Source organism: Sorex araneus, chromosome 3 (genome assembly GCF_027595985.1).
Source record: "Sorex araneus isolate mSorAra2 chromosome 3, mSorAra2.pri, whole genome shotgun sequence".
NCBI lineage: Eukaryota > Metazoa > Chordata > Mammalia > Eulipotyphla > Soricidae > Sorex > Sorex araneus.
The window spans coordinates 141,640,456-141,660,301 of NC_073304.1; the positions used below are offsets into that span (position 1 = coordinate 141,640,456).

The following is a 19,846-nucleotide window of genomic DNA, read 5'->3' on the forward strand; positions in this document are numbered from 1 at the left end:
GTGGGGAATGTGCACGAGTGGAGGGATGGGTGTTTGATCATTGTGTGATTGTAACCCAAATATAAAAGGTTGTAACTATCTCACGGTAATTCAATAAAATTTTTTTAAAATTCTGTCACTTTGTAGTAGCATAGATTTTTTTGTATGAAACTATTAAACACCACAATTTACAAAAGTTGTTCACAATACAATTGTTTCAAGTATTCAATACTACAACATTAGTCCCACTACCAATGTTCTCCTTCTTCCACCAATATTCTCAGCTCCCCACTCACCCTCCAAGCCTGCTCCCTTAGAAGGAACAAAATAATTTACTTTATATTGCATGTTAAAGCACATACTTCATAATGGTTTTGCTATTATGTCATGGCCTGAGTATTTACTGAACTGTTAGGTGCGAATTGAGCCTTCTGTGTTACTGTTTTTATTCATTGAGCTTAGTGGGTTCCTACTCAGTTTTCCCATCTTATTTTCTGTGCTTCTACTGGACTTTGTGAAGTTTGAAGGTATTGTGTAGCAGGATGTGGACAGGTCCTTGGCAGGCCAGAGATCTGGGCTTGCCTAACTGGAGTACTGCTGCTTTCACCTTTGAGATCAGTCATGAAGCTGGACAGGAGCAGAAGCCAAATATGTATGATTGGTGGAGGGCTGGGCCTTTGACAGGGCAGGAACTAAGTCTGGTCTGTCCCCATCCTACCCAGACTTCAGAGACCTGGGCCCACTTCTGGTGTTATTCCCTGGAGTAGTATAATTTGAATTTAGATTACCAGATACCTCCAATTTCTCCCTGCCTCCTATAGCTTATTGCTCTAGCTATTCAAGTTTTTTTATGATTCCATATAAACTTTAATTTTTTGTTCTTTTGCTTTAAATATAATTTTGAATTTAACTGGATTGCATTAATGTATATTTGTTTTGGTAAAATAGACATTTAAAAGCACCTGTTTGTTTATTTTCTATGTCATTATTATTATTGCTATTGTTTTTAAAGTAACATAGTTTACAACTGTGTTATCTCCTAGGCCCCTGCAGAAATTTCTTTACTTAATACTGAGCATACTGTTCTGTATTGTACCAAGTTACTGTATTTCCACCACCACCAAAGTGCCCAAATCCCTCTACCACTCCTAAGTCTCTTCTCATCTGCCCCACCTCTGTACACCCGATGCCCACCACTACTGAGTGACCTCATTTCTGTTATCACAGTTAGACATTTTTGTTGAATATTGTCTGATTCATTTTTTTTATTTCTTTATATGTAACTATTGAAATCATCTGACATTTTTTCTTCTTCTGACTTATTTCACTTGACATCCTTTGCCAACAATCAAAATGTTGCTTTTCTTTGTAGCAAAGTACTGTTATACCATAATTTTTTAACATAAATTTATTTATTGAATCACCGTGAGAACAGTTACAAAGCTTTCGGGTTTAAGTCTCAGTCATGCAATGATCAAATACCCATCCTTTCACCAGTGCACACTTTCCACCACCAAAACCCACATATGTCCCCCATCCCACCCCTACCCCTAACTCATCCCACCCCTACCCCTAACTGTGTGGCAGATAAGTTCCACATTACTCTCACTACTTTCATTATATTTTGACACCAGTCTCACCATTATTATTTAGAATTTTCCCCAGTGCTCAGACCTGCCAAAAAGGCTACATTAGACAATTTGTTTTCTATTGCTGATTATGGATAGCATAGGCTGCTCAATCTTGGAATTCTGAAATTTTATTAATTAAGTCTGGAGAGATTTCTGTCAAAAGTCGCTGGGTTCCGAGTTCTGTTTGTATGTCTCTGGGATCACGACCGTTAAGGAGCTTAAGAAGCAGCCAAAGGGGCCGTCCATAGGTGACATCTCAGGGTCTTGTCAGAGCGTGGGAGGAGAAGGAGCGACTCACCATAATTTTTTTATCCACTCATCTGTCATTGGACATTTGTTTTCTTTCAGGTTTTTGACTAATGTATATAATGATACAGTTAACATGTCTATATATCTTTTCAAAATTAATGTTCTTGTGTTCTTGGGATGGATAACAGGAGTATAATTTGTGAATCATATCATAGTTATATGCTGACTACATTGCAATGACTTCATTATTCATAATTTTCTCTATTTAACTTCTTTGGAGAATGTTCTCTCAAATCTTTTGCTTTTTTTATTGTTTAAAGCTTTGTGTATATTACCTGCTTATCAGATGTATGCTGTGCTTATAAGATGTATCTCTTCCTATTCAGCCAACTGTCTTTTCATGCTGTTAATTTTTCTTGCTGTAAAAAAACCTTCTCAATTACATGTAGTTTATCTTTGCATTACATCCCTTGTCTTTATGCTTTAATGTCTTATTCTATGTCTTTTAACAGCATCTGGTAGTTTTTGTTATATAGATCTTTTACTTCCTTTGTTAAATACTTATTCCAAGTATTGAATTCCCTGAAAACAATTGTAAATGGATTGTTTTCTTAACTTTTCATTATTTGAGTAAAAGAATGGAACGGGTTTTTTTATATATTGATTTTTTGGTAAATGGCCACTTAACTATATTCATTGTTTCTAATAACTTTTAAATGGAACCTTTAAGATTTCCTCTATATGTTATCATATCGCCTCCAAATAATGATAATAATGTTTTTGGTCAGCAGTGTGTGTTGGGAGTCAGAGGACATGAGGAGGTACCCACAATAATGTTATAAATTTTCTGCATGTCTCACCAAAATGTTGTTGGCAGGGTGAGCAGCTAGGGAAGTAATGTCTGCTGAGTCTGCACAAGCTCCTGCACTGCACAGGCCCTGAGTCCCCCAGCCTCACTCTAACAGCCGCCAGGCTGCACCTGAGATCCATTTGGTCAGCGCTGCATAGGGACTGCTCCCTATTACCCAAAGTCTGGGGAGGTTTGGTTCTCAGAATCAGACAAGGTTATACTCTGCAGGAAAAGTAGTCACAATATTCACTGAATATATTAGTCAGGTTTTATAGTATCTGATCCTTAATACTCTGAGTTACATTCTTTTATTCCCATTTTTTAAAAAGTTTTTCATTTCAAAATTTGCAGTGCTAAATTAAGTGCTAAATTTTGTCAAATCCTGTCTTCACATTAATACCTTATGATCTTTTTTTTTGATTTTTGATATAGTAATTAAGTAATTGAAATTAATTAGTTGTTTTGTATATATTAAACCATGTCTGGTATAAATCCTGCTTGATCATAATGTTTGATTCTTTTGATGCATTGCTGGATTTGATTTGCTAGAGAGTTTTATTTTTAGAAGAATCTTATTTAAAGGAAATTCCAGCTACTCACTTGTTTGACTTTAAAACTAGAGCTGTATGGTCCTATCCGATTTATTTATTTATTTATTTATATTGCTAAGAATTTTATTAACATCAGGAATGTAGTACATTTACAGTCAACATTTACATTAGTTAAAATTCAAGATTTCCTGGCTTATGCTTGTGAAATGGGCTTATAGAAAATTGGGATCTCACTGGAAAATCTCAGAACCAGTGGAAGATGGTCCCTAGCAGAAAACAAAAAATCTCCACTTTTTTAAACAAATTTATTTAATTTTTAATTAGTGAGTCACAGTGAGGGTACAGTTACAGATTCACACATTTTCGTGCTTGTTTTTCCCTAATGTAATGTTCGAGAGCCCATCCCTCCACCAGTGTCCATTCTCCACCACCAATGAACCCAGTATCCCTCCCACCCCCCCAATCCCATCCCCCCACCCCACCTCTGCAGCAGGACATTCCAGTTTGTTCTCTCTCTCTCCTTTTGGGTGTTGTGGTTTGCAATGGGATTATTGAGTGGCCATCATGTTCAGTCTCTAGTCTACTTAGCACGCATCTCCTTTCCCACGCGGGCTCTCCAATCACATTTTACTTGGTGTTCCCTTCTCTATCTGGAATGACTTTCCCCCAGCGTGTGAGGCCAGCTTCCAAGCTATAGAGCCAACCTTCTGGTATTGTATGCTACTATTCTTGGTATTAGTCTCCTAATCTGTTATTTTATATTCCACAGATGAGTGCTATCTTTCTATGTCTGTCCCTCTCTTTCTGACTCATTTCACTTAGCATGATACTTTCCATGTTGATCCACTTATATGCAAAGTTCATGACTTTATCTTTTCCAACAGCTGCATAGTATTCCATTGTATAGATGTACCAAAGTTTCTTTAACCAGTCATCTGTTCTCAGGCACTCGGGTTTTTTCCAGATTCTGGTTATTGTAAACAGTGCCACGATGAGCACATAAGTGCAGATGTCATTTTGACTATACTTTTTTGTTTCTCCAGAATATGTTCTCAGAAGTGGTATTGCTGGATCAAATGGAAGCTCAATTTCTAATTTTTTGAGAAGTGTCCATGGTCCTATCCGATTTAAACACCATGATTTATAAAGTTGTTCATATACAGTTATTTGAGGCATTCAGTGTTCCAACACCAATCCCACTACCAATGTGACCTTCCTTTCATCATATGCCCCCACATTTCCCATGCAACCCCCATTGCATCCTTACTTGCATCATTAGCAAGTAAAAATGTAGTTTACTTTATTGTTTGTTATAGCACACACTAAAAGAAAAATTCACAATCACGATCACGAAATCCCGTTAATTGTCGATTTCTCAAGCGGGCACAATAACCTCTTCATTCATCCTTTCCCTAGGATCTTAGAAGTCTCTCTCGACTCGGCCCTCCCATTGATGTCACACTGGAGGCTCTTTCAGGGTCAGGGGAATGAGATCCAGCTTGTTACTGGATTTAGCATATGAATACATCATGGGAACCTTGCAAGGCTGTCCCATGTGTACAGGAAACTCTCAGAAACCTGCCAGTTTCTCCCAGAGGGAGAAGTAGGCTAAAGATATCTTCTGGGAACTTGCTTTTAAGTCTCTAGATGTTGGCCGTTGATGGGATTACACACACCTGGGTTCCTCTGCCAGTAGCTTCATGCGTGAGGCCTGTTCAAACGTGTGGAGAGGGGCCTCGAGCATGGCTGTGGCTAGGTTCCGGTGGTCTTCAGCCGCTGGGAGCTCTGCTTGAGGTGGGGAGGGAAGCTAGAGCCCATCCCCTCTGAGGGGCCCTGGGGAAGACAGCCAGGCATGTGGGCAAGAGACTCTGAAAAATTACTCTTGCGCTAATAATTTTCTTCACAGTGGGGATTGTTTTTGGGATGAACATTGATATTCATAAGAGATATTGATCTATATATGTTTTCATTTTTAATGTTGGTTTATTTGGTTTTGGCATCAGATTAATGTGGTTTCATAAAATATATTTGAAAGCATTCATCACCTTTTTTTACTTATTTTGGCGTAGTCAGAGAACAGGTTTAAATTCTTCTATAAAAGTTTGTTAAAACTCATTGATCAGGGCCTCTGCTCCGGTAATTCTGTTTTGTAAATTTCTGCACAGTGGTCAGTCTTGGCAATGGGTGTGCCCATGAATTTTAGCTGCCCTAGCTTCCATCTCCTTGGACATTTAGTCATGAATTAGCAGAGCAGGGCTGGTGAGGGGTCAACATGGCGGTGGCTGTGGGAGGTGGGAGGGGCCGCAGGGGCTTCCTGAAGTACAGGAGGTTGTCTGAGGAGACGCCTTCCACCACCTCTCTGAGAAGAAGCCTGTTTTCCTTTTTAAACCTAACTACAGGTTTATTAATTTGTTTTGTCTTTAAAAAAATCAGTGCTTAGTTTTATTTGTCTTTTGTTTGATGCTTTTTATTTCTATTTCTCATATTTATGATGACTTACTGCTTACTTCCTTGCTAAAACCCACCACTGTTCATTGCTGTCAGTGTGACTCTTTAGTTCTGTTAATGTATATTGGTGCTCATTTACTTCATGTCTGTATAGTAATGAGAATAATATTTTCTTCTGTCAAACTCTGAATTAGTGCATAATGTTATCACTATCAGTACCTTTTAAAGTTGCAAATCCATCTTCTCTAAAATAAATATAGTTGTGCCTTCTTTAAGTTTCATTTGTTTACAGGATTTTGTTTTAGACTTTTTTGACTCTTTATTGGAAGCTGAGGTGTGCTTCTTGCAGCAGTAAGAGGTTGGGTTTTATTTATTTATTTATTTATTTATTTATTTATTTATTTTTATTTTAAAAATTTTATTAAAGCACCATTACTTACAAAGTTATTCAAAGTTGGGTTTTAGACATACTATGTTCCAGCAGCAATCCCACCACCAGTGAATTGTCATCCTGCCTCTACAAGAATTCCAGGTTCCCTCCCACCCAGTGACAATGGCTCATATAAAAAATACTGAGGACAGACAAAGCACTATACAAATTTAATGTGGTCCCTATCAGGATACCCATGACAGTTTTCAAAGAAATAGACAAAACACTCCTGAATTTCATATGGAACAATAAACCCCCACAAATAGCTAAAGCAGTCCTTGGGAAAAAGATGGGTGGCATCACCTTCCCTAATTTCAAACTCTACTACAAAGCAGTAGTAATTAAAACAGCATGGTATTGGGCTAGAAACAGACCTGCAGACCAATGGAACAGAATTGAATATCTTGTCACAGACCCCCAAATATATGGCCACGTAATCTTTGACAAAGGAGCAAGAATTGTGAAGTGGAGCAAGATAGCTACCTGCAAAAAAAAAGAACTCTGACCTCTGTCTAATGCCAGGCACAAAGGTCAGATCAAACTGGATTAAAGACCTCAATATCTGACATGAATCTATAAGGTTCATAGAAGAAAATGTAGGCAGAACTCTCCATGACATTGAAGCTAAAAGCACCTTTAAGGATGAAACAGCACTGACCATGCAAGTGGAAGCAAACATAAACAAATGGGATTAGATCAAACTAAGAAGCTTCTGCACTTCAAAAGAGACAGTGATCGAAACATAGAAAGAGCCCACAGAATGGGAAAGAATATTTACTCAATACCTATCTGCTAAGGGATTAATATCCAGGATATACAAGACACTTGTAGAATTGTATAAGACAAAAACCTCCAACCACATTAAAAAAGGGGAGAAGAAATGAACAGAAGCTTCCTCAAAAAAGAAATACAAATGGCCCAAAGGCACATGAAAAAATGCTCCACATCGCTAGTCATCAGGGAGATGCAAATCAAAACAACAATGAGGTATCATCTCACACCACAGAGACTGGCACACATTCAAAAGAACAAAAGCAGCCAGTGCTGGCGTGGATGGGGGAGAAAAACAGACTCTCTTTCACTGTTGTGGAAATGCCGACTGGTCCAGCCTTTCTGGAAAACAATATGGATAGTCCTCCAAAAACTAGAAATTGAGCTTCCATATGACCCAGCAATACCACTTCTGGGAATATATCCTGAGGATGCAAAAAGCACAGTAGAAATGACATCTGTACCTATATATTCACTGAAGCACTGTTCACAATAGCCAAAAGATGGAAACAACCCAAGTGCCCTAAAACACATGACTGGTTAAAGAAACTTTGGTGCATCTACATAGTGGAATACTATGCAGCTGTTAGGAGAGATGAAATCATGAAATTTGCTTTAAATGGATAGACATGGAGAGTATCATGCTAAGTGAAATGAGTCATAAAGAGAGGGACAGACATAGAAGGACTACACTCATTTGTGGAGTATAGAATAACATCACATGAAGCTGACACCCAAGGACAGCAGACACAAGGGCCAGGGGGATTGCCCCATAGCTGGAAGCCTGAAGGGATAACTAAGAAAATGATGGCTGGAGGAATCAGTTGGGATGGGAGATGCATGGCGAAAGTAGATAATGGACCAAACATGATGTCCTCTCAGTGTCTGTGTTGAAAGCCATAATTCCCAAAAGTAGAGAGAGATTATGGGGAATGTTGTCGGCCATAGAGGAAGGGGGAGGGTGGGAAAGGGGAGCGTATACTGGGGATATTGGTGGTGGGGAATGTGCACTGGTAGGGGGATGGGTGTTTGATCATTGTGTGATTGTAACCCAAAGATGAAAGCTTGTAACTTTTTCATGTTGATTCAATAAAATTTAAAAAAATACTGAGGACAGTCTGTGTTGGAAGGAACTCCAAATACTGCTGGTGGGAATGTTGCCTGGTTTAACATGTATGGAAACACTATTACAATACCTCGGTAAACTAAGAATTGAGTTCCCACATGACCCAGGACAGACCCAGGACATGCACCTCTACCCTCAGGACACAAAAACATTCATTTTTAATGACATATGTACACCATTTTTTCACTTTCTATTTCTTTTACTTTTTAAATTGAATCACTGTGAGATAGATTCTTATAAAGCTGTTCATGATTAGATTTCAGTCACACAGTATTCCAACACCTATCACATCACCAATGTACATTTCCCAGCACAAGTGTCCCCAGGTTCCCTCCCATCACCCCCCACCTCCCATCCCCTGCCTGCCTCTATGGCAGGCACTTCCCTCCCCCCCTTTCTCTACCTCATTTTGGGTATTATGGTTTGCAGTATTGACACTGAAACTTTATCAAGAATATTCCTTTACCTACTTTTGACACTCAAATCTTGTCCAGTGATCTACATAATTTTAAATTGTAGCACTTAGTATATTCATGCATGGGGAAGCCAGCAGAGGCACCCAGGTGTGCAGGACCCAGGGCTGCGATCTCCAAGGCTTCTCAGATCGGGACTGGGTCTTTTCCATACAGATCCCTCATTGTCCAGTAGTTAGGCAGTTACACCCACAGACTGCCCCTGTTGCAGTGTAATCCCATCAACGGTCAACATCCAGAGACTATGAAACCAAGCTCCCAGAAGCACATCTAATAGCTGGACATCTAATAGCCTAGTTCTCCCTCTTGGAGAACCTGACAAGCTACTGAGAGTCTATTGCCCACTTGGGAGAGCATGGCAAGATCCCTGTGGCATATTCATATCCAAAATACTGTAAGATATATATACATACCTCTCAGAGAGCCCGGCAAACTACTGAGAGTATCCTGCCCGCATGGCAGAGCCTGGCAAGCTACCCGTGGCATATTCGATATGCCAAAAACAGTAACAATACGTCTCATTCCCCTGACCCTGTAAGAGCCTCCAATCATTGGGAAAGACGAGTAAGGAGTGGCTGCTAAAATCTCAGGGCTGAGTGTAATAGAGACGTTACTGGTACCTGCTCAAGTAAATTGATGAACAACGGGATGACAATGATACAGTACATTAGCTAAGATATGAAATCAAACTAGTTGTCCAACAACCGATGAATGGATTATGAAAATGTGAAAAAGTACACACACACACACATACACACACACACACACACTCAATGGAATACTATACATCTGTAAAGAATGATGAAATCATGCAATTCACTACAACATGGATGGAACTGAGTTTTATTATTTTTAAAATCCACTCACACACTCCATGTCTTCTAATTGACAAATTAAAACCTTTCACATTTAAGATAATTATTTAAATATAATTGTTTCATTTTTGAGAGTTCTTTTTTTAAATCAAAGAATACTAAGTTATTCACAGTTGAGTTTTAGACATACAATATTGCAGCACTGATCCCACCACTGGTGTCAACTTCCTTCCACCAATATTTCCAGGTTTCCTCCCATATCCCACCTCAGCCTGCTGTTTTCACAGGTACTTTTCTAATTTGATTGTTAAAGTTTGGGTCTCTTGATTTCAATGTTGTTGACCTTATGGTTTGGACATTTGGCTCTATCATTCCTTAACAATACCTTTGGACCAAAATTCCCTGACCTGGCCTATTGCTTCTCATTTGTTAAGAAGCTTTTTAAATATTTCTCTTAGTCTGTCTCTCCTTTCCCTGCCCCCAAATTCTGTCACTTTACAGCTTGGTAACAGTTCTGTAGTCAAAATTCAAGGACTTGTGCTCAGTAGATGTTACTTTCCTTGCTTTGCTCCTTTATATACTGTATATGAATGAGTTAATCTAGTATACGTCCTTATCCCTCTCACTTATTTCACTTAACATGGCACTCTTTTTTTTTTTTTGCGTGGAAGGCGGAAATGAACAGCTGATATTTTGGGGATTTTTGGTTTTGATTTGATTTTTGTGTTGGGACCTTTCTGATTTATAAAACTCAGGGTTTATTCTTGGCTTTGCACTTAAGAATTACTCCTGGTGAGGTTGTCTCCATGGCTTGGAGGCTGGTCTCTCATTCTGGGCAACTCAGAGAAGGGAACACCAAGTAAAATGTGGTTGGAGGTCATGTGGGGGAAGGATGATGCGGGCCGAATATAGACTAGAGACTGAACACAATGGCCACTCAACACCTTTATTGCAAACCACAACACCTAATCAGAGAGAGAGAACAAAAGGGAATACCCTGCCATAGTGGCAGTGTGGGGTGGGGGGAGACGGGACTGGGGAGGAGGGGAGGGATGTTGGGTTTACGGGTGGTGGAGAATAGGCACTGGTGAAGGGATGGGTTATCGAACTTTGAATGGGGGAAACATGAGCACAAAAATGTATAAATCTGTAACTGTACCCTCATGTTGACTCACTAATTAAAAATAAACTATTAATAAAAAAAAAGAATTACTCCTGGTGATGCTCAGGGAACAGTATGAGGTATTGTGGATTGAACCTGGGTCAGCCACATGCCAGGCAAGTGCCCTACCAGTTGTGATATCTCTCCATCAGCGCGTAATTAGAATTTAAATTTTTTTTCAGTTACATTAGTAACATATAAAGTGTCTTTGGATTGCACAGTAAAACCTTAGTTCTCTTTGATCAATATTAAATCTTAACTTTATGGCCAACTTCTTATTTTGGTTCTGCTCCTGAGAAGCAGGCATTGTTACTGCTTTAATATGTGCACTTTGAGATCTATTTTTTTTGTAATTTTACATGAAATCCATGTACTTACAAGAGAAACACTGACCTAATAGTGTTGATAGGTGTAAGTCTGCGACATCTTTTTACTTTGTGTAGTATTCCACTATATGGAATAGACCACATTTTCCCTATGATGATCATTGAAGTTTCTGTTGCTTTGTTTTTGAAAATATTGCTGCAATAAACATCTCTCTGTGTGTCTACTTGGCACCATTGCAAAAGTGGCTACAGTTTGTATTATCAGAATTCTTGGTGGGGTGAAGATTCTAATGTTGCCCCTGCAGGTAACTATATTCATGGTTTTCTTCCAGAGCTTTCCAGTACTTAATATTGTTAGCATTTTAAACTTTTTCAGTGGAAGGTATGAGAGAAGGTCTTATGGTTTTAATTGTATTTCTCAGAATCTTGATAGAGCTGAACTCTTTTTGTCTGTTTACCAGTCCTTTATATCTATCTTCCCTTCATTTCCTTTGCCTCTGGCACTGTTTTCTTTTTTGTAATTCAGTTGTCATTCTATTAGATGTGTTGCAAATGTATTCTCCATGTGTATATACTTTTAGAAGGTACTTTTGACAAATAGATGTCTCGATTTTGATTCGGTAAATCCTATCAATATTTTTCTTTAGTGCCTTTCACATTCTTCAGGAACTATTTTTTGCCTCTAAGATCATAGATATTCTCCTGTAGTAGATTAGAATAGTGCTTTAAATCCTTAGGCTTTTATCATTTCTGCAAATTTTGAGGGAATATGATATGAGATAAAGGGCAAAATTAATTTTCCCCATATGACTTGTCAGCACTATTTAACATATAGTTTATTTACCCCCATTTCATGATTTTTTGGCTTTTTTTCTGGATTATTTTGTCATGTTTCTATTAAGCATTAGATTTATGTTATATTTTAATATTCAGTAGGAAATTTGACCCATTCTACATTTATATGTATAAAATTCCATTGACTATTTTTATGTTTTTTTTAGATTCAGTTTATTTCATTTTACAGAATCTCCTTTGGGATTTTTATTTGGTATTTTCACAGTGGGTAGGGTGTTTGCCTTGCACGCGGCAGACCCAAGTTCAATTCCTTCGTCTCTCTTGGAGAGCCCAGCAAGCTACCAAGAGTATCTTGCCTGCACGGCAGAGCCTGGCAAGCTACCCATGGTGTATTCGATATGCCAGAAACAGTAACAATAAGTCTCACAATGGAGACGTAACTGGTGCCCGCTCAAGCAAATCGATCAGCAACGGGATGACAGTGACAGTGACAGTGATCTTACGCTCATTAGAAAACATCAGATCAGATTTATCCTAACACTGTCAAAATGCATTATTTTATTTTCCTGTGCATTATTTCTATTAGAAAAATACCAGAGCAGCTTCAGGACTTTGGAAGCTTTGGTCGGTGTAATTGAGAGCCCTTTTGAAGAAAAATAATGCAAAATTATAAAGCCATTGGTAAATGGCATTCTTTGGGAGAGGCCTGAATGGGAGGGACCTTGATCTCCAGCTTTTCTAAGCAGTCTAACTTCGCAAGTTATAGTAAATTGTGCCTTCACTCCCATTAGAATTAGACACTAGTTTATGACTACTTAGGTAGTGAAGCAATAAAATAACAATTAAATTTGCAGCCTCAGTTGTGTTTTTAGTTGTGTGTCATATAATACCACTGCCTCAACTTTTCCCGGGATAGCACCTCACATCAGAGTATCTCAAGGCGCATTATGAACATTAACTAATTAAACCTCATAAGACTCCAGAGACTTAGGCAAGAGAGAGCGAGTATCACCCTTGCCCAGTGCTGAAATGCAGCCACCTCTGGGGATGGAGCATGGCAGCTGCTTAATAACAAAGTGTAACTCCCCAGGACAGTTTAGCCAAGACAATTAGTCATTGTAGTTGGTAATTGCCTCATGAACATTAGACTGCAGTTAAGAAACCAGGATTATTACTTCATTGCAAATCAAATTTATTCTATAAGATTTCTTTTTAGTAATCTTGTCTTAATTATAATTGCATTTTATGAAGTTCTTCAAATTCAAAGCCAAGAATTAGAAAAATTGCAACTTAAGATGGAGGCAGCTATTGAATTTTAAAAATATTTTTTAATCTCTTTCCCAATTAAAAAATCTTTTTATTTCCAATTCAAAACAGTTGCTGCTTACCCATTGGTTATTGTAGAAGTGAGCAGAGATGCTACATCAAAGACATGTATTGACTGGAAAGGAGAACCAGAAGGAAAACTTCTGGGTATTGGATATGCTTTAGAGATTTATCTGGTAATTGATACTTGGAACTAGCATACAGAGAAATTCACTGTGCTGTATATTTTTCTGTTTTGAGTTTCATACCTCAATAGTAATATAAATTAACCTGAGAGGTGTGCTGTTCTTGTCATCACAGAATGCTTGAAGCCTATAGAGAAAGGCTGCCTGAAAGTTTTCCAGGGTACAGGATGTACTCAGAAACTTGAGATCAATTATGCTTTATTCTTTCCAAAGCATTTTCCTTCAGAGGGACTCTTAAGTTCTTTGTTCCTCTCCATGATGATTTTTCTCCATGCCAACAGATACTGTTAGGTAGGGTTGTTATTCTCCTTATACTTCCAACACAATGTGCCTTCCCATATATACCCTTTATGCTTCCCTGCATATCCAGTTGTCAGTTAGAATTTCATTTCTCTGGACATTTTTTTCCAGAAGGAAATGCTAGGTATGGGTAATCAGGGATTTGGAGACTGAGAGGAACTTGCAGGCCTAGTGCCCACAGACTGCCAAGGAAAAACAGCAGGAGAGGAGGAACTAGATAGGGTCTCATTGCCTCTGTCCCCACAGCACCTAGTGTGAAGTTCCAAGGGAGAAGATGTTGCAGTAGGCTTATGCTGGTAGCACATTTCTGGAGCTTTCAGCACACCCAGCTCCCTCCTACCTCTGTCCTGACACTTTCAAGAAGAGGCAGTCTGTAGGGAGATCTTTCTTGGCACTGCACTTTCAGGCCAGCACGTGTGAGCAGCTGTCATTGCTGAAGTCTCTCAGCAGTGCAGGAACAAAGTCACCCAGAAAGGAGGAGCTGTGATATAGGGGGAAAGGAGAAAGAGGAAAAAGGAAAGAGGGGGAGAGAGGAGAATAGGAGAGAATGGAGGAGGAAGGGAATGAAAGGGCAGAAAAATTGAAAGGGAAAAGAGGAGAGGGGAGGAGATCAAAGAAGAATGGCAAGGAGAGAAAGAAGGTAAAAGGAAAACAGTAGGGCTCTTGACTTGCATGTGGTCCCCTTCATGTATGATCCCCTAAGCCCCTCTAGAGTGATCCCTGAGCACAGAACCAAGAGTAAGCCCTGAGCACCACAAGGAAGGAAAGAAGGAAGGAAGAGAGGGAGGGGAGGAGGAAGGGAAGGATGGAAGAAAAAAAGTCAGGCTCTTAACTTGCATGCAGTTGACCTGGGTTCAATCTCTGGCATCATGTCCGGTCTCCTGAGCACCACCATAAGTGATCCTTCAGCACAGAGTCTGAGCAACACAGAAAGAGAAGGAAGCAAGAAAAAAAGAAAGGAAGAAGGAGGGAGGGAGGGAAGGAAGGAAGGAAGGAAGGAAGGAAGGAAGGAAGGAAGGAAGGAAGGAAGGAAGGAAGGAAGGAAGGAAGGAAGGAAGGGAAAGAGGGAGGGAGGGAGGGAGAAAGGGAGGGAGGGAGGGAGGAAAAAGAGAGGAAAAATTTTTTTTAAATAAATGAGGACAACTTTTTTCTACCATAATTTTTGTGAAAGTAAATTACATGGCACTACCCTTGTTATTAACTTTCTAGAACATATTCAAACAATAATGCACAGCTCCAGTTCTTTCTTATAAAATAGAAAGGCAGAAACAGTAGCCTAGTCCCCAGGTTCACACTACTTCAAACAAAATGAAAGCGGCTCGTGTGTGGGTCTTTGACATTTAGATAGCACAGACACTGCTAACTGTGGTCTTTTCACATTCTGTCTGAAAATTACTTCAAACATGCCATCCAGAAAGTTGATGAGCGGTTGTTTGTAAGAGTCCAAGGGGGCTAGTGTGAAAGGATCAGGTGGATCAGCAACTGGCAGAGGTCCAGGCCTCCTGGGGACCAGGTTCTGGCACATTTCCAGCATCGTTTTATCTCTGCAGTTCCTGCAGGGGCAGGTATCATTTTATCTTCATTGTATGAAGACAGAGAGGGCAGAAATGTGCATGTGGTGAAGAACTGCTCTTCCAACCTTGTTTCTGCCTTCTGAAATAAGTCTTCAAATACACTATAGTTTAAAACATTGGCTAAGAGAGACACACACAGAGGAGAGAGGGACAGAGAAAGTGAGTGAGAGAGAGAGAGAGAAAAGTGCCTGCCATAGTAGGATACGGGGGACATTGGTGGTCGAAAATGTACACTGGTGGAGGGATGGGTGTTGGAACATTGTATGACTGAAACTTGATTATGAAAACTTTGTAACTGTATCTCATGGTGATTCAATAAAAAATTACAAATATTTAAAATGCTGCCTTGCCATAGTACCACAGATATTTTTTCTGTTCTTATGCCATATTTTTCTTCCAAAGATGCTGAGCTGAAGAGCAGCAGCTACGAATCTATGAAAAAATTGGAGAAATTATCAGAACCTGTAGCTTCAGAGCCTGTAGAAAGTGCCCAGGTAACAAATCACCAACCAGGTGTGTGGGATACTGTGATGCTAGGGTGATCCTGGTGTTAGTGTATTAGCTGAGAAGCTCCAACTTTTGGTATTGAAAATGGCCCACAAACATTCGGGATAGGAAATCAGCCCCCCAACAGAAAGAGAGGCTTAGTTTTATAGCAGACAAATCAGAGTCTAATTGTTATATTCAAGAATATAGGGGGAGTAGAATTTTGTCTTTTCTCTGCCTTCTTTTTCATTCATTACTTGAGTTCAGGAGACTCTGGTAAACACAGTTGCTCATTTAAACTTAGAAAGAGACTTTCTAAAGAGACTCACCTACTATCCACCTTTTTCAGTAGGGCAACATCTTCCTTCCTGCCACTTGAACACAGCAAGTTACAGAAAACCCCAGACCTCCAATACTATATTGAATAGGAGTGGTGAGAGCAGTCAACCTTGCCTTGTCCTTGATCTTAGAGGGAAGGCTTTTAGTTTCTGCCCATTGAGAATGATGCTTGCCATGGGTTTGTGGTAGATGTTTTTGAGTATATTGAGGAAAGTTCCTTCAATGCCCATTTTGCTGAAAGTTGTCATCATAAATGGATGTTGGATCTTGTTTAATGCTTTCTCTGCATCTATTGATATAATCATATGGTTTCAATCTTTTATTTATATGATGGATTATGTCAAGGGGTACAGATGGGAAATGAATAGGTCAAACTATCACTATTTCTGGATGATATGATACTATACTTAGGAAGTCTTAAATATTCTACAAAAAAGCTCCTATAAGCAATAGGCTTGTATAGTACAGTGGCAGGCTACAAAATTAACACCCAAAAGTCCATGGCTTTCCTATATACAAATAATGTAAGAGAAGAAAGATATATTAAAAAACAATCCCATTCACAGTAGTGCCTCAGAAAATCAGGTACCTTGGAATCAGCTTAACTAAAGAGGTGAAGGACCTATACAAAGAAAATTGCATGACACTGCTTCAAGAAATAGAAAGGACACTAGGAAATGGAGACACATCCCCTGCTCATGGATCAGGAGGATTAACATTGTCAAAATGGCAGTACTCCCCAAAACATTATACAGATTCAATACAGTCCCTATAAGGATGGATACCAATGACATTCTTCAAAGAAATAGACAAAACACTGAGATTCATAGGGAACAATAAACCCCCAATGAAGCCAAAGAAATCCTTGGGAAAAAGAAGATGGGTTCCATCACCTTCCCCAACTTCAAACTGTACTACAAAACTACTAGAAACTGTCCTGCAGACCAATGGAACAGAGTTGAGTATTCTATCACAGACTCTCAAATATATGATCACTTAATCTTTGGTAAAGGAGCAAGAAATGTACCCTCATGGGGATTCACTAATAAAAATATAACAATAAAAAATTTTTTAAAAAAGATGAAACACCACTGACCAAGCAAGTGGAAACAAACATAAACAAATGGGACTACATCAAACTAAGAAGCTTTTGCACTTCAAAAGAAACAGTGACCAAAATACAGAAGAGAGCCCACAGAATGGGAAAGAATATTCACCCAATACCCATCAGATAATGGGTTAATATCCAGGATATGCAAGACACTAGTTGAATTGAACAAGAAAAAACTAACCCCATCAAAAAATGCGGAGAAGAAATCAACAGATACTTCCTCAAAAAGGAAATACAAATGGCAAAAAGGCACATGAAAAAATGCTCTACATCGCTAATCAGCAGGGAGATGCAAATCAAAACAGCAATGAGATATCATCTCACACCACAGAGACTGACACACATTCAAAAGAACAAAAGCAACCAGTGCTGGCGTGGATGTGGGGAGAAAAGGAATGGTCTTTCACTGGTGGGAATGCCAGCCGACTGGTCCAGCCTTTTTGGAAAACAATATGGGCATTCCTTCAAAACTAGAAATTGAGCTTCCTTATGACCCCACGATACCACTTCTAGGAATATATCTCGTGGGCACAAAAAAGAACAAAAAAATAGAAATGACATCTGCACCTATATGTTCATTGCAGCACTGTTCACAATGTTCCAGAATCTAGAAACAACCCAAGTGCTTGAGAACAGACAATTGGTTAAAGAAACTTTAGTACATCTACACAGTGGAATACTATGCAGCTGTTCGGAGAGATGAAGTCATAAAATTTACTAACAAGTGGATGGTCATGGCGAGTATCATGCTAAGTTAAATGAGTCAGAAAGAAATGGACAGACATAGAAGGACTGCACTCATTTGTGGAATATAAAATAACATAATAGGAGACTGACACCCAAGGACAGTAGAGACAAGGGCCAGTAATATTGCTCCATGATTGGAAACCTGCCTCATTAGCTGGGGGAGAAGGCAGCTGGAATACAGAAAGGATCACTAAGTCAATGATGGTTGGAGGGATTATTCAGGATAGATGTGTGCCGAAAGTAGATAAAGGACCAAATGTGATAGCCTGTCATTCTCTGTCTTGCAAATCATGCCCAAAAGTAGAGAGTATGGGGAAAATTGTCTGCCATAAAGGCAGGAGTAGTTTTGGGATGGGGGTGGATACTGGGGGCATTGGTGGTGGAAAATATGCACTGCTGGAAGGATGGGTATTCAATCATTGTTTGACTGAAACTCAAACATGAAAGCTTTGTAGCTGTATCTCATGGTGATTCCATAAAAATTTTTTAAATGGGTAAATTTTATTTCAAGAAAATATTATCAAGGTTATCAATAATGAACACCAACACAATATATATACATACATACACATACATACACACTATACACACACAAAGACTTTCATTTTTAGAAAGCTTTGTAACTATATCTCACCGTGATTCAATTAAAAAAAAGCTATAGTATCATATCATCTGCAAATAGTGAGAGTTTGATTTCTTCCTTTCCTATCTGGATGCCCTTGATCTCTTTTTCTTGTCTAACAGCTATCACAAGTACTTCCAGTACTATATTGAAGAGAAGTGGTGAGAGTGGGCATCCTTGTCTTGTGCCTGATCTTAGAGGAAAGGCCCTTAGTTTTTCTCCATTGTGAATAATGCTTGCCGTAGGCTTGTGGTAGATGGCTTCGACTATCTTGAGGAAAGTTCCTCCAAAACCCATTTTGGTGAGAGTTTTCATCATGAACGGATGTTGAATCTTGTCGAATGCTTTCTCTGCATCTATTGATATGATCATATGGTTTTTATCTTTACTTTTGTTGATATGATGGATTATGTTGATCAATTTCCGGATGTTAAACCATCCCTGCATCCCCGGGATGAATCCCACTTGGTCATGGTGTATGATCTTCTTTATGAGTTGTTGGATCCTATTTGCTAGTATTTTGTTGAGGATCTTCGCATCGGTGTTCATCAGGGATATTGGTCTATAATTTTCTTTCTTAGTGGTGTCTTTGTTTGGTTTTGGTATTAGGGCGATGTGTGCTTCATAGAAACTGTTTGGGAGAGTTCCTGTTTTTTCAATTTCCTGGAAAAGCTTGAGGAAAATTGGCAACAGGTCTTCTTGGAATGTTTGAAAGAATTCACCAGTGAATCCATCTGGGCCTGGGCTTTTGCTTTTGGGGAGATTTTTTATTACAGTTTCAATTTCCTTAACATTAATGAGTCTATTCAAGTATTCCAAGTCTTCTTTGTTCAGACTTGGGAGATTGTAGGAGTCAAGGAATTCATCCATTTCTTTTCGGTTCTCTTGTTTTGTGGCGTATAGACCTTTGAAGTAGTCTCTAATGATCTTTTGAATCTCACTGGTTTCTGTTATAATGTCCCCCTTTTCATTTCTGATTCGATTTATTAGGGTTCTCTCTCTTTCTTTGTGAGTCTTGCTAGTGGTTTATCAATCTTATTTATTTTCTCGAAGAACCAGCTCTTTGTTTCATTGATCTTTCGGATTGTCTTTTTGGTTTCGATGTCATTAATTTCGGCTCTAATTTTTATTATTTCTTTCCTTCGGTCTGGTTTGGGTTCCTTTTTCTGTTCCTTTTCTAAGGTCTTGAGCTGTGAAGTCAAATTCTCTATGTGGGCCCTTTCTTCCCTCCTGAGGAATGCTTGGAGAGCCATAAATTTTCCCCTTAACACGGCTTTAGCTGCGTCCCATAGGTTTTGATAACTCGTGTCCTCATTTTCATTTGTTTCTAAGTATTTCTTGATTTCTTCTTTGATTTCCTTTCTGACCCACTCATTGTTCAGCATTGAGTTGTTTAGTTTCCAGGTGTTTGATTTGGTTCTCCGTGTCGGTGTGTGGTTGGCTTCTATCTTCAGCGCTTCGTGATCTGAAAAGATGGTTGATACAATTTCTATTTTTCTGATTCTATTGAGGTATGTTCTGGGGCCCAGTACATGGTCTATTTTGGAAAA

At 39.1% G+C, this 19,846-nt stretch overlaps 1 protein-coding gene across 1 annotated transcript in view; it reads left to right on the top strand.

The window, feature by feature from the left end:
* The window catches only part of CFAP61 (cilia and flagella associated protein 61), a 411,272-nt gene that overhangs the window by 115,716 nt on the left and 275,710 nt on the right, over positions 1-19,846 (top strand). The window contains exon 9 of the mRNA XM_004614437.2: positions 15,394-15,485. Within this exon, the coding sequence (XP_004614494.2) occupies positions 15,394-15,485 (92 nt within the window). The remainder of the gene's footprint in view (positions 1-15,393; positions 15,486-19,846) is intronic.